This window comes from Drosophila hydei, unplaced genomic scaffold (genome assembly GCF_003285905.1).
Source record: "Drosophila hydei strain 15085-1641.00,03,60 unplaced genomic scaffold, DhydRS2 tig00000349-arrow-arrow-pilon, whole genome shotgun sequence".
In the NCBI taxonomy this organism is placed as follows: domain Eukaryota; kingdom Metazoa; phylum Arthropoda; class Insecta; order Diptera; family Drosophilidae; genus Drosophila; species Drosophila hydei.
In genome coordinates this window covers 263,099-277,666 of record NW_022045714.1, presented here as the reverse complement: position 1 = coordinate 277,666, position 14,568 = coordinate 263,099, and the positions used below count along the sequence as shown (strand labels likewise).

General features: G+C 45.1%; 5 protein-coding genes across 6 annotated transcripts; 3 read left to right on the top strand and 2 right to left on the bottom strand.

The window, feature by feature from the left end:
• Positions 1-118: 118 nt before the first annotated feature.
• On the bottom strand, positions 119-5,950 carry LOC111591981 (adhesion G protein-coupled receptor A3). Its single transcript, XM_023303931.2, has 4 exons — positions 5,616-5,950; positions 5,339-5,557; positions 5,063-5,276; positions 119-4,999 (listed from the first exon to the last, which is right to left on the bottom strand). The coding sequence occupies exons 1-4, from the start codon at positions 5,831-5,833 to the stop codon at positions 296-298; spliced, it is 5,355 nt and encodes a 1,784-aa protein (XP_023159699.2). The 5' UTR covers positions 5,834-5,950; the 3' UTR covers positions 119-295.
• Positions 5,951-6,311: 361 nt separating this feature from the next.
• Positions 6,312-9,435, top strand: LOC111591989 (general vesicular transport factor p115). 2 transcript variants are annotated; one of them, XM_023303949.2, is made up of 2 exons: positions 6,312-8,148; positions 8,202-8,265. In XM_023303949.2, exons 1-2 carry the CDS (start codon positions 6,519-6,521, stop codon positions 8,210-8,212), a joined length of 1,641 nt encoding a protein of 546 aa, XP_023159717.1. In that variant the 5' UTR covers positions 6,312-6,518; the 3' UTR covers positions 8,213-8,265. The 2 variants fall into 2 exon arrangements, with proteins under 2 accessions (XP_023159717.1, XP_023159716.2); XM_023303948.2 differs by having other exon boundaries at positions 6,316-9,435.
• Positions 9,436-10,218: 783 nt separating this feature from the next.
• LOC111591999 (40S ribosomal protein S6) lies at positions 10,219-11,466 on the bottom strand. Its single transcript, XM_023303964.2, has 3 exons — positions 11,369-11,466; positions 10,946-11,150; positions 10,219-10,871 (listed from the first exon to the last, which is right to left on the bottom strand). Exons 1-3 carry the CDS (start codon positions 11,372-11,374, stop codon positions 10,336-10,338), a joined length of 747 nt encoding a protein of 248 aa, XP_023159732.1. The 5' UTR covers positions 11,375-11,466; the 3' UTR covers positions 10,219-10,335.
• A 304-nt stretch (positions 11,467-11,770) lies between these two features.
• On the top strand, positions 11,771-13,484 carry LOC111591995 (bystin). The gene is made up of 5 exons (XM_023303956.2): positions 11,771-11,978; positions 12,041-12,158; positions 12,220-13,018; positions 13,083-13,202; positions 13,272-13,484. The coding sequence occupies exons 1-5, from the start codon at positions 11,850-11,852 to the stop codon at positions 13,420-13,422; spliced, it is 1,317 nt and encodes a 438-aa protein (XP_023159724.2). The 5' UTR covers positions 11,771-11,849; the 3' UTR covers positions 13,423-13,484.
• Positions 13,485-13,905: 421 nt separating this feature from the next.
• On the top strand, positions 13,906-14,521 carry LOC111592001 (mitochondrial import inner membrane translocase subunit Tim10B). The gene is made up of 3 exons (XM_023303966.2): positions 13,906-14,037; positions 14,103-14,198; positions 14,259-14,521. The coding sequence occupies exons 1-3, from the start codon at positions 14,017-14,019 to the stop codon at positions 14,496-14,498; spliced, it is 357 nt and encodes a 118-aa protein (XP_023159734.2). The 5' UTR covers positions 13,906-14,016; the 3' UTR covers positions 14,499-14,521.
• The last annotated feature ends 47 nt before the right edge of the window (positions 14,522-14,568 follow it).

Genomic DNA, 14,568 nt, shown 5'->3' with positions numbered 1-14,568 from the left:
TGTGTAAATGCCAAATGAGTTATGCTAGACAAATATATATATATATATATATATATACTTATTTATGTATATAGTTATATATGAAGCATATAAAAGTACAAATGCAATATACAGTAATATATAATTTAAAAAAAAAAGCTTAGGTTCTATTGAGGAGAGGAATACTTTGGCATTGGCATGTCAGCCAAGCACGGAGGGTTTGTCGTATCGTCTCTATAACTAAGCCTACATCTAGTTTAAGATGTATAAATATCTATGTATCTATATATATATAGTCTATATACTAGTGTATGAGCTAACTAGGATTGTTTGCTCTAGGATCGATATAGGAAATGACGCTGCTTTGGCTGCTATCATCTTCCACAGTTTCATTGAGATGGTCTTGATTGTTGGTCGAGCTGGGATTGGGATTAGGATTGCTCGAGGACGGATGCTGCAGCTGCAGCTGCAGCTGCGTCTCAGTCTTTCGCAATCTTTCGGCAGCTGTTGGTGAACTGTGCGGCTCCTGCAGCAGCTGCTTGCAACTCCTGAGAGGACTGCGACACTTGATGGCCTCGTATAGCTCATCGATGGAGTTGTTCATGGCCTCCTCGTCATCCTCATCCTCGTCAACATCATCAACAATCTCATCCTCCTCTGTGGCTTCCGCTGTGGCCTCGCCACCACCAGCGCCTCCATTGCCCACATGCAGCTGGCTCTGCTGCAGCGCATAGACTGCATCCCCATTGGCTACAAACTCATCGTCAAACTCATTGAGCACATCCACGTCCGCATCGCTGGCGTTCGATGACTGATAGCAGCGAAAATCGTCTGTTAAAGTCAGGTTTAAATCGTTATCCGTTTGCGGCGCATATAGTCCATGGCTGCGTATGCTAATCTCAGAGTTCTGATAGTTCAGATCGCTCTCATTGGTCGGGCTGGCGGAGAGAAGCCGCGTGCTGCTTGGAAGATTAAAGTGATCCACACCACCGACGCCGGCGGGTCGACTGCGGGCATTGTGCGTCGCTTGCAACTGGGGCAGATTGCTGCTGGAGCAGGAGTACATCATTTGGGTGACTAGCGAATTGCCACTGCTGCCCGCTAAGGAGCCCAAATTGTTGCCCTCCAATGCGGCTGCTGCAGCGTTGCCATTGGCTTCCTTTGTGGCAGCACCCGCGGCGAGCATGTCGTGTATATTGTTCAGGGATTTTGACTGCTGCTGCTGGCTGTAGCGGATGAGCACGCTGGGAAAGTCATCTTCCAGGCGAATGCTATTGGTGACCTGCAGCGAGTTGGAGACGTAGATCTCATGTTTTTGCAGCAGCGGCTCCTCAGCAGCAGCTGCCTCGCTGCTCGTCGCTTCCGGCAGACCCAAGCTATTCATGGCCTCCAAGCTGGGCCGCTTCACGGGCGTGGAACTCAGAGGCGCTCCCCGCTCCCTAAAGACATGCGCATTGAGTTCGTTCTGCGGTGTGCCTGGCATTGTGTTGGCATACAGCGGCGCATGCTCGTCCAAAGAGCTGCCATCGTCGTCTTCGTGCGTGGTCAGCAGCTCGTCATCGTGCTCGTGCAGCGTCTCGTCGAGCAGCGAGGGCGTGCGCAGCTTAATCACCTCATGCTGCGGCGTCAGCGTCTCGGGTATATTCGTATAAATGTTCGCTTGCAATATTTTGGAGGCGGGCACGAATCGTTTGTGCTGCTGTTGCTCCACCTGCGACTTGTAATGCAAATTCGTGTTGTTCACCTTGGTGCCACCTGCCAAGAGGGTCATCGCATTATGATGTCGAGCGTAGAGCTGCTCGGAGCTGGCATCGCTTAAGCTGTGCTGGCTGTGCAGCTGCTGGGGCAGTGCCTGACGCTGCAGCTCAAAATTGTTGCGCTTGGCCAAACGTTTCTGTTTCTTGAAGAACTTGCGCGCCACATTGATCTGGTTGGGATTGTAGAAGATTTCCGCACTGGGTATACACTCCTGTCCATTGCTCACATGGAGCAGATGATGTTGTCCTGCCTGCTGGGAGACAGCGGAGGCTCCACTCAGCGTTTGCTGTCCATGATTGTTGTTAATTATCGTTATGGATGTGGCCGAATTGCCGCCCACGCCTCCGCCTCCTCCTCCGCCGCCGCCAGCCAACAGCTGCTGTGTGGTGCAGTCCAAGTGACCGTTGCTGCGATTCTGGCTACGCATGCTACGGGCACTACTGCTGCGTTGCTTATTGGAGCATTGGCTATTCGAACGCGAGCCGGCCGAGTTGTTCGGCTCATAGAGGCTGCCCGGACCAGCTTTGTAGGCGACAATTGAATTGCTTATCATAGCAGCGCCTTGGCCAGCTTTGGCAGCCGATGTGGCTGCTGCAGCAGCAGCTCGAGCTTGACTGCTCCCGTTCCTTGCATTATTATAGGCCACCAACCGACTGGATCTGGCCAAACGATGCTGGGCCCAGGCCTGGCGTGCATCGTTCCTGGTCAGATTATAGAAGAGCAGCAGAAAGAGAGCCAATGCCACACAGCTGGCGACAAAGCTCAACACATAAAGCTCCTCCTCGCTGTGCACGTAGAAGGCAGCCGACAGCCAGGCGCAAACGTAGAGCACCAAAAAGATTAAATGCCCACGCAGATGCGACATATTCGAGCGCTCGTAGTCATCCACAATGCTGCTCAATGGATTGCTTAGCGTACTGTACTGCTCCTGCAGCTGCAAAGCTGAGCTGCTTGCCTCCTGCTTCACAGTTGCACAGCCATTTGCGTCCAACCAGTCCAGATCAATGTGCTCCGTTGCCTGGGTGTTATTATCCGAATATTGACGCTGGCCGAGATGCTGTTGCTGTTGTAGCACATTCACAGCCTGCTGACTGAGTTGGTAGTAGATGCAAAGCGCCAAGAACCCGCTAAAGATCAGCAAAATGCCGGCTGGCACAACCAAAGCGTTCAAAGTCGTCGAGTTGTGGAGGAAGCAGTAGCTGTAGGCGGCATACTCGGACATGTTGACAGCGCTGCTGATGCCGCAGATGAGCAGCGCAATGCCCCAGCCAACGAGATAGATGCCCAGTATGGGCTTACGCTGATGCGGCTCCTGTGGTAGCTGCATGGGCAACGCCTGCTGGCCGCCTAATGGCAAAGATGTGGCTGTCGTTGATTTGCTCAGCCTTTTGTACATGCTGCTCAGACTAACGCACAGCCAGAGCAGCACGCAGAGGCTGAGATAGTGCAAGAGCAATCCAAATAGACGGCAGTGCAGCAAATTCGTTGTCTGATAGATGCCCAGCATAAAGGTTAAACAGAGTGTGGACAATGCCAGCCAGGTGTTGACCAAAGCGTGTCGCTGCACGCGATTAATGCGTATGGCACAGCCGAAGACGACAAAGGTGACTATGTTGAACCAGGCGCAGCCGAACAATAGACCGCAGCCCACATAAATGGGCAAGGGGGCGTGCCGAAAGCGAGCGCCCGCCTGCTCGCTCCGATAGTCATTCAGATAAGCAGCACGTTGCAGCAATCCAAAATAGCCGCTGCGACTGCTGCAGCTGAACATGAGTAGAGTGCGATGTTGATAATGCTGCTGGCAGACTCGAGTATTCCATGCCTGTTGCTGTTCATCCCACCAGGCGGGCAATGGAGCACTGCGCTCATCGTGATACGGATGTGCCCGCAGCATTATAGTTATTCGCTGCTGGTAGACATCGTCCTGCTCGAGATTGAGCTCCTCTTCAGCTGCTGGCAATTGATTATCCAATGGCTCAGCATCGCTGTAAAGGCGGGCACCGATGACCACAGACGACAACGTTTCGTTCTGTTTGCTCAGCAAATTGGGCAATAGCTTTGCGTTGCGATGCAGCGTGATCATAAGTCTTAAGTTGCGCTGCAAGCTGCTTGAGCTATTAGCCGATGATACCTGCTCATTGAGCACCTGATAGGGCACCTGTATAGCTGCATCGATGTCGCCATGCTCGTACATGGGTATCGTATCATTGGCGCTATTGCATTGTAAGCCGCGCTGGCTGCCATCGAGCCACACGCAGGACATGCTCAGAAATTGCTCCAGACTGATATTGAAGAACTCCACAAAGATGTTGCGCTGCAGCATTTGGCGCCGCCAATCGCTTGCATCGCCATCGCCTGCACCAATGGTACTGCTGGTGGCCAAGCGCAAGGCGGCGGCTTCGACAATGTGAAGCAGCTTATGACTTGTACCCTGCTCCAGTTGTGCTGCCTCAAAAATTTTACCGGGCAACGTTAGCAGCTGTGAGACAATGTCCATTAGCAAATAGCTTATCTCCTGCTGATGCGCGTCCAGCTGTTCGAGATATTTAAGCAGTGTTCGCGCTATATACTCCAAGTCCATGGGATCGCGTATTTTGTGCAGTTGCGTTTGTATATGCGTAAAGTTGTGCAAGCGCCTCGCGATTTCTAGCGCATTTTTGCCTTTGGTAAGCGTTAAATTCACCTTTGCAAACTGTTCGAAGATGCGCGTCGTTTCGCTAACGTAGACACAGCTCTCGGCATTCAGTCGATGCCATTGACCATCGTTGCCACATTCATGTGACGCTCGTCGCTGCAAACTCACGTCGCTGGGCTCCTCGACGCAGGCTTGCAGCACTGTTTCACCTCTCATGGTGCGCGGCCAGTGGTAGCTGCCCTTGTTCGTATGCGTGATCAAAGCATCACAGTAGAGCGTTCCCTTGGCCACCACATGAAGGACAATGGATTGGGAAAGGTTCGCCTGCTGGCTACGCAGCGTACAATCCCACATGCCCGTGTGATTCTGCGTTAAGCTGCCAATGCGTAATATCGAATTCAATATGCCCGAATCGTTGGAATGACGCGTTTCTAAATGCACATCATTAAACACTTTGCTGGGATCACGATAGATGATATCATCTGTGGAGTTTTGCTGTCTTATCTTATCCGACCAGCCCCAGAAGACGTAGGCACGTGTAGGCAAATCCTCAGACTCCTGAGGAGCGCCAATTGCCACACGGGGGGCAAAGCATTTCAACTGCAGCTCGTCGCCCTCAAAGGCAATCTAAAGAGAATTATAACAAAATGAATAAATATCCGCAGTTAGACCTTGCTTTTATTCACGCACCTGATTCTGTTTGGGCACCAGCTCCAGAAGCGGCTGAAGCAGCGATTCGCAACGAAAGTCAATGCCCACTTTCAGCTTCTTCAGCGGCATGCCACGAAAATTGATAGGTGAATCACATTTGGGCGCCGGCAACAGACGTATATCGCGTGCATTGGACCAGGCAATCAACCAAATCAAGCCACAATCACAGGCCAACGGATTGTTAGATAAATCCCTAAGCAAAACAAAGGCAGAAAATATAGTTTCAAATAGATTTAAAAGAAGAAAAGAACTTACAGCTGCTTCAGTTTCGGCATCAACTCGAATGTTCCTTCATATATATGACTTATAGAATTGTTACCTAGACGCAAGCGTTCCACATTAAGCAGGCTATTGCCAAAGCTGTTCTTGTCCAGTTCGGTGAGCAAATTTGATGATAAGTCCAAACGTTTGAGTTCCGTAAAGCTTTTAAAATCATCTTCGCTTATACGTGCAATCGCATTTTTACTGGCATTGCTGCAAGGTAAACCATAAATAAAAATTGATTTATGGTAATTTGTTATATGACGCTTACATGCTGACAATATTGTGGACATCGTCGCCAAAGTTTAAGTCCCTCCAATTAACTATATGCAGCTCGTCGCAGCGAACGCGCAACGATTGAATATTCTCTGAAATATTCTTGCAGCTGCATTTATTGGGGCACATTGCCTGCACAACAAAGGTCGTTTGCGTGCTGAGCGCGACCAGGCCCCACAGCCACATTTGTGCAACGTTCATTTTGTTGCTCATTTATGTAGTTGCATTTGTGGCATCCATTTAATTAACAATACATTTGCAAACAAATGCATAATAAACAAAAACAGCAAAAGTTACAACAAAAAATTCAACCAGTATTGCTCTATCCACAGAATTTTCTATAATGCGGCGGTCTAATACTAAAAAATACTAAGCAATACTTAACATATGTTATCGATAGTCACATTAAATAAATTAAATACCACTTTTATTTTATTTTATTTTATTTTTTCAAGTAAACAATAACTAAACAATTTGTCAACGAGATTTGCAAGATATTCTTTAAAAAAAAATCATTTCTTCTGGTAAATCGATATTCATGGTAGCTATTATTTGTAACCCGATATATATGCACGGGTTTTGTATTATAAACAAAAAAATGTCAAGCCCTTTTTTAGGGTTATCGATGTTTTTATTTTAATATTTTTGAATCATATCTGACATAAACTACAAATTTTAGAATGTGCAACGAAACTAAAGAGTAATTTAATAAAAAGCCATATAAACATATTTAATTAATGGCTCCAAATATCGCATACACATACAATTTTCTCTGCCTTGGGTGTGCACACACTTGAGTGGTATATTGTTTTTATAAAAATTGACGTGTCAGATATATGTGTTAGGTGAATATATAGCATACCATATTGCACACGTCGTTTAGCTAAGCAGAAAGTGGATGGAGTTCTTGAAGAGTGGCATCAAGACCGTGCTGGGCAGCACTGAGCCGGGCCAACAGCCCAGTGCAGCCGAAACTGTAGAGAAGCTCGTCGATCGAGTTTATTCATCGACCCTACTGGAGGATCGCCGTGATGCATGCCGGGCATTGAAAGCGCTTTCACGCAAATATCGGATAGAGGTGGGTGCCCAGGGCATGCCACCCCTAGTGCAGGTACTGCAAAACGATGGCCAGGACGCAGAAATCATTAGCTATGCTCTGGATACGCTATGCAACATTGTCACAAGCGAGGAGTTCGACGAGGAAGCCGACAATCCGGCTGTATCCGTGAATGTTGGCGAACAGTTCACCGAAATGTTCATCAAAAGCCCCGAGCATGTCACCCTTGTCATGGGCTATCTTGATGAATATGATTTTCGTGTACGCCGCGGGGCCATACAATTAATCACATCTTTAATTGCAAATAAGACACGTGAACTACAGGAGCTGGTCTTAGTGAGTCCCATGGGCGTGTCCAAGCTGATGGACCTGCTCACCGATAGTCGTGAGGTGATCAGAAACGACGTGCTCTTGCTCCTCATTGAGCTGACCAAAGGCAATTCCAATATACAGAAGATTGTGGCATTCGAGAATGCGTTCGATCGTCTGTTTGATATTGTACGCGAAGAGGGCTGTTCGGATGGTGGCATTGTTGTCGAGGATTGTCTTATTTTGCTGCTAAATCTACTCAAAAACAATTCCAGCAATCAGCAGTTCTTTAAGGAGGGCTCCTACATACAACGATTGGCTCCAATGTTTTTGCTAAACAACTCCAATAGCAATTCAGATGCGGACGACAGCGCTTGGACCCCGCAGAAGGTATCCAATTTCCATTGCCTGCTGCAGGTGGTGCGGGCCTTGGTTACGCCCAGCAATCAGCAGCAAGTAGTCACTGCGTGCCAGCGGGTAATGCAAAAATCGCAACTGCTGCAGGCCCTCTGCGATATCTTAATGAGCAGCGGAGTACCAGCGGATATATTGACGGAGACAATTAATGCTGTGGCGGAGGTAGTGCGAGGGGATCGTGAGAATCAGGACGAGCTGAGCCGCGTTCAAGCGCCCAGTCAACCACCAAGGCCGGCCATTGTAGTCCTGCTCATGTCCATGATCAATGAGAAACAGCTTCTAGCGCTACGCTGTGCGGTGCTCTATTGCTTTGAATGCTATCTCTATCGCAACTCGGATGGTCAGCGTGCAGTGGTGCAGACGCTATTGCCATCCAGTGCCACAGATGTCAGCTCGCTATCCACCGGGCAGCTGCTGTGCACAGGTCTCTTTTCCACAGACACGCTGGCCAATTGGTTTGCTGCTGTGGCCCTTATGCATACGCTCGTCGAGAATGTCGCCCAGAAGGAGGAGCTGTTGCGTGTGCTCCTGGCAACGCCTGGCGGACAACGACCCATTACACTGCTGGAGCAATGCACAAATCTCATGCAGCAGGAGCGATATCGCCTGCAGAGTAAAGTGGGTCTGCTAATGCTGCTCAGCGTTTGGTTGGCTCACTGTCCAAGCGCAGTCAAAGCTTTGCTCGAGACACAGGGCACCATGGCCTACCTAACTGCCCAGCTGTGCGCCAATGAGCATGATGAACGTGAGTATCTCGTGCAGGGCATGTGCGCCTTTCTCATGGGCCTCTGCATACAGTTCAACGATAATTCGCTGCCCACCCAGCGGCGGGAGGACATCAGTCAGTTGATCATCAAGCGCATCGGGCAGGAGACCTTCTGCAACAAGCTGAGCGAAGTGTCGCGCCACGAGGCGTACAGCCGGGCATGCAAGCAGGCTCAGATACGCGCCAAGGGCGCCAGTGAACTGCTGCTTGATTACGAGTACTGCAAACTGTACAAGGGTCTGGAGGCGTTGATAGCCAAGCTGGTCAGCGGCTTCGACGTGGATGGCATTGAACTAACCGAGCTTACACTGAGCTCAGAGGCCTCCGCTTTGGTGGCTCAATATAAGGGCATCATACGCGGCATGGATGCGCAAATCCAAACTCTAGAGCAGTCCAGCAAGCAGCTGGAGCAGCAGAATGTTGAGCTCAAGGAGCAACTTAGCCAGGAGCAATCGCTCAAGGCGCAGCTAGCCGATCAGAATACGCTGCTCAAAGCACAGCTGGCGGCGCAGCCAACAGCAGCAACTGCAGCCACAACGACTACTGCAACTGCAACCGCAGCTCCAGAGCACCCAGCAGAGGTTGTAAACGAAGAGCAACTGAATGCAGCTCGCTATCAAGCGAACATGTACTTTGCAGAGAACATACGTATGACCAAGGAACTGGAGACACTGCGTCAGCAATTGGCAGCGGAAAAGCAGCGAGCGGATGCAGCCAATGAGTCTTTGCTAGCGACACAAAAGGATCAGGAAGATTTGCTCGAGCTGCTAGCCGATCAAGAGGCCAAGCTGGCGCGCTACGAGTCGCCGACAAATGCAGCAAACGACACAAACAGCAGATAACTTGCGACAGGTGAACCTTTCTATAAAGATGTGGATTGTATTAACACACACGCACATTGTATGTGTTCTACATGGATGTGGATTGTATTAAGACACGCAAACGCCTATAAAGCTGTTGAGTGTGTGGAAAGCTCGACTCAATGCCAACTGCCCCTCTCCTTATGCATTCTTATTGTTTTTACAAGTATACATACCATTTATATAGGTAGCACACACACACACAGGCACACACATATATACAAATATACACATATATAGATATATAGATATATAATGTAATTGATCTGTTTCTCAAGTCACACGAATTAGAAGAGATCTGTTTACGACTCTATCTGCATTTGTGCAATCTGTTCTACCAAGTTTTGTGACATGTTCCCCCATCAGAAGTGAAATAAATAGCAAATACATTATTATACAAATATAATAACAATTTGAATTTTACTCCTTTTAGATTATCAAGGATTAAAGGTCCATTTACGTGATCAGCGCCAGTTTACTATTGCTTTATCTTCTGGAATGATTCGTCTTTCTTAAGAAAGCTTGACCAAATTGCAGACAAAACTTAAATGTGACGGGGAAACCTTCCAAGAATACTTGATATACTTTAAATATTCCTTGAATATTTCTAGCACCCATGAGAATAGGCCTACCGACAACATTCGCTTAATGATTTACTTGGAACCTTGCTTTTCAGTTTTATGTAGGGATAACTTATATATCTGCAAATATTTACATCATATTTTAAACTATTCTGACTGTCGATACATATCCAATATTTTGACTCGTAAAGCTTTATTTCCTCTTCTTCACTTAACTTGTGATGCCTAAATTTAGTTTTGACTCGATCTGTCGTTTCTTGTTGTTGTGGAAAGCTTTCAGCTGGTTTAGTTAATGGTACGATGCCCTAACTGGACTCCTTAAATTTCATATATATACAAATAGCAACCAAAACGAATGTACCATAATAATACAGCATTAGGCCATAATACAAGGCTAAACAATTTGAATAGAACTCTCACATCATATAGGCATTTTGCTAATTATGTTTCCGCCAAAAGGTTACATTTGGAACTTGGTTGGATACTGTTTCCACATACTCCATATAAGATGAAGCAACATTCACTTGAGCACATTTTTAATAAGTTTTGCCTTTTAGGTTAGCACACAGATATTTGCACAAGAAAAAAAAAGGTAGAAGCGTATTGACTTAGGTATATCTTTTGACCATTCACATTTATTAACGAGCTGGCTACAAAATTTGTTTCTTATTATTGTGGATAGATGTATGTAGATGTTTAGTTAGCAATTGTTGGCCATTTCACATTTACTTCTTGTCACTTGAAACAGAGCTCTTCGATTCACGGATCGAGGCAGAGCGGCGACGCTTGGCCTCTTCACGCTTGGCTTTCGACTCCTTCTTGCGCTGCACCAAGAGCTTGGCATAATCAGCGGCTGCTTCTTTGGAAGCTTGCTGGCGCTTCTTCTTCAATGCAATGCGTCTGTGTTTGCGCTGCAGGACCACTGGAGTGATCAGACGCTGAATTTTGGGTGCCTTGGAGGTGGCCTTCTTGTTGTCCTTTGCGGGCAATGGGCGACGCACAACGAAGCGACGTACATCATCCTCCTTGGTCAAGTTGTACAGCTTGCGGATCTTGCTGGCACGCTTGGGTCCTAGGCGACGTGGAATTGTGGTGTCTGTAAGACCGGCAATATCTTGCTCGCCCTTCTTGATGACAACGAGAGCCAACACAGACATGTTGGAATCCACAATGCAGCCACGCACAGACTTACGCTTGCGCTCGCCAGTGCGGCGTGGACGGTAACAGGAGGTTCCCTTCCTCAACAGAAGACGCACACGACCTATACAGTGTCATAGAATTTAAAGTTGTAGTTAACAATTTCGGGTTTATATACAGAATAATTCATTTACTTACCGTGCGAGAGCACACCCTGCTTCATGGGGAAGCCCTGCTTGTCGTTGCCACCAGAGATACGCAGCTGATAGCCCTTCCATTCATCGCCAAGAATATCGGCCTCCACAACTTGGCCCATACGCTTCTCGTAGAACACACGTAGTTTGTGCTCATCGACAACCTCGAATAGCTTTTGGCATCCCGTTGCGGGATAAGAAACGTTGAGCTGTAAGTAAACACATACATTTGTTGTTTAGTTCACGTACATACACATATATACAAATTTGCCGAAATTGTTATCTTTGATTTTAAGGGCAATCACTTTAGTTTTTTCAATTGCACTTAATTTTTGCACATGGTTAATCTAAATGCTAGCTGTTTTGAGCAATATTTTTTAATGTTTACAGCATTTCTTATAATATTTTTCACAAAATTATTGCACACCTTCATTATGTCGGTCTTGCTGCAATCAACACAGAAAAAAAAAGAAACGGTCTTGTCAAATCCCAGCTAGGTAAGGGAAAGGAAATAGGGATGCAGCAATCGTTCTTATATCGAACGCAATCGATATGATGAAAACAAGCTATCGATAAGACTTAAATCTGAGTCTGATTGCGATAGCTGACTTTTACTTACGTACATAACATTTTACTGCGAATTGTCTTAATTAATTTCAGTAATTAATAAGTAAAATGTCTTAAATGCACCGTATATTGATAATAAATAGCTTATTATATCGCTCATCTCTAATAGATTATGCTCATCGATATATTCCAATGCACACATGCCAATAACAGCTGTCAAATAACAGAGTGACCATGATGCTAAATTAAATTACAGGGTGCCTCACCACGATAAACAACGATTACAACACGTGTTGTGTTAAGTTTTGTTATTAAAAGGTTGATATTAAAAGTGCACAAAAATGGGCAAACCGAAGAAAGCAAATGTGGCAACAATAAAAAATGTGAACTTGGAAAAGCAAATTACAGATGGCAAAGTGTCGAAAGCTAAAACCAAGGATAAAGTTAAGCTACGTGCAGAAGAGTCACCGGTAGGTCCATTTGTTGTAGCTATAATATCAAATAAATAATACGGATGCCTATTGATACATAGAATATTGATGCAAAAAGTAGTCAAAAGATATTGGCAGCAGCCAGACAACAGCAACTGGAGCTCGACGAAGAGAACTTTCCAAGCTTAACGCCAAGGAGGAATGTGAAATTCAACTTAAGTATGGGCGTAATCTATAACAAATTTGATTTTTTTTTTTAATAACATTATAAACGATTTAGACGATGGCATGGATCAGGAGGAGCAGGAGGATGTTAACGAAAATGATTTCATGGCTGTCTTGGATATGGACGATGACGATGTCGCTGCCTTCGAACGATTCCAACAGCCGCCAACAAAGGAAGGCAAACGTACTCTGCATCTGTCCGAGATTATAATGCAAAAGATTCAAGAGAAGGGCGCAGATATACACACAAAAATTTCCGATGAGGGCTCATTGAAAATTGAAGAAATTGATCCCAAAGTTAAGGAAATGTATGAAGGAGTTAGAGAGGTGCTCAAACGCTACCGCAGTGGCAAAATACCAAAAGCCTTTAAAATTATACCCAAACTAAGGAACTGGGAGCAAATATTGTTCATAACAGAGCCACACAATTGGAGCGCCGCTGCTATGTTTCAAGGTACTCGCATCTTCTGTTCGGTGCTCTCCCAAGCAATGGCTCAGCGCTTCTACAATTTGGTTCTGTTGCCACGCATTCGCGATGACCTTTGCGAATACAAGAAGCTCAATATGCATTTGTATAATGCCCTTAAGCGTGCGCTCTTTAAACCTGCTGCCTTTATGAAGGGCATTATATTGCCATTGCTCGAATCAGGCGACTGCACATTAAGGGAGGCAATTATATTTGGCAGTGTTGTGGCGCGCAGCTCCATACCTGTGCTGCACTCCTCTGCATGCCTGTTGAAAATCTGTGAGATGAGCTATTCAGGTGCCAATTCGATATTCATTCGATATTTCCTGGACAAACGTTATGCACTGCCATATCGTGTTATAGATGCGGCGGTCTTTCATTTTCTAAGGTACATCACATATAAATGATCTTATATATAATATTTTTCAAAATCCTGCCCTTCCACATTACAGATTTGAACAGGATAAACGCGAATTGCCTGTGCTGTGGCATCAAAGTCTGTTGACTTTTGCGCAACGTTATAAAAATGATATTTCATCCGAGCAAAAGGATGCGCTGCTGCAGCTTTTAAAGTAATTATTACTAGCTCAAAAGCTTATCGAATATAGCATTTAAATACGTTTATTGTTTTTTAATTGCAGAAAGAAATCTCATCCGAAGATCACGGCGGATATAAGGCGGGAATTGCAGGCGGCTCATTGCCGTGATGTTGAAATGATGGAAACAATGAACGAAACAGCTGGTCAGCCGATTAAAATGTACACAGATGAAGACGTTGGCTATGAGGGCTAACAAACTATACTATATAGGAATTATTCTTAATTTATAGTTTTTGAATTATTTTATTGTTTGAACACAATCAAAATCATTAATTATGTTTATGTAAATATATAGAATATATATATATATATATATATATTTATATATATTTATATATATTTATATATATTTATATATATATACATGCGTGACTGAGATTTAAAATTCATTAATACAACAATGTAAACAATTTGAATTATGATAGTTTTAGTATATGGCGCAATTTATTCCATTCATCGAGGATAATCGTTACGATGATTCGATTTATCTGTAATTTAGCACATGGCTCTTCTACTAATATTAAATGCCATCTATAGTTTTTCAATTTATGTATAAATCGCGGGTCTCGGCTAATCGACTATATGAAATTAGATATGAATGTCATGTGGCACAATCGATACATTCATTTTCTAATTGAATTGGCTATCGATAGTTTAATCGTTGAACAGCATTTGTCAAATACAATCAGAAAATCAGCTGTTGCCTGCTATCGGTAATCAAAAAAAAACATTAAAAATTTATTTAAGTTAACATTTTGAGAGGCACTCTTCAAATTGCATTCAACCAATGGATTCGAACTTGCGTAACGTATGCTTGGCTTATATAAAAACAACACTTTTAATTCATAAATATTTATACGCACTCAATTGCAGCTGAAAGATTTTCTTACATTATACAACAAAGTCACCGAATTGTGCTTCAATCGCTGCGTCGATAATCTCAGCCAACGTGAACTGTTCGAGCAGGAGGTGAGCTATCATAATTATCTATGTTTGTAATATTTATTAAGTACTGATTCGTATAAACAGACCACCTGCGTGGATCGATGTGTGACAAAATTTGCGCGCTTTAACCAAAATATGATGAAATCCTATGTGGATGTGCAAACGAAAATCAATGCCAAGCGCATGGAAGAAGTGGAGCTACAGAACGCCAAACAATTGGAGCAACAGCAGCAAGAGGAACGCATTAAAGAACAGCTTAAGGAGAAAGAGACCACTGGCACAGTACTGACGCCAGCTGCAACGACAGCTAACTTGTCCATGTAGCAGCGCCAGCAGCATATGGATTGGAATGCCATGCCACAGCTTTTATTTACAATATTAGACAGTTAAGCAG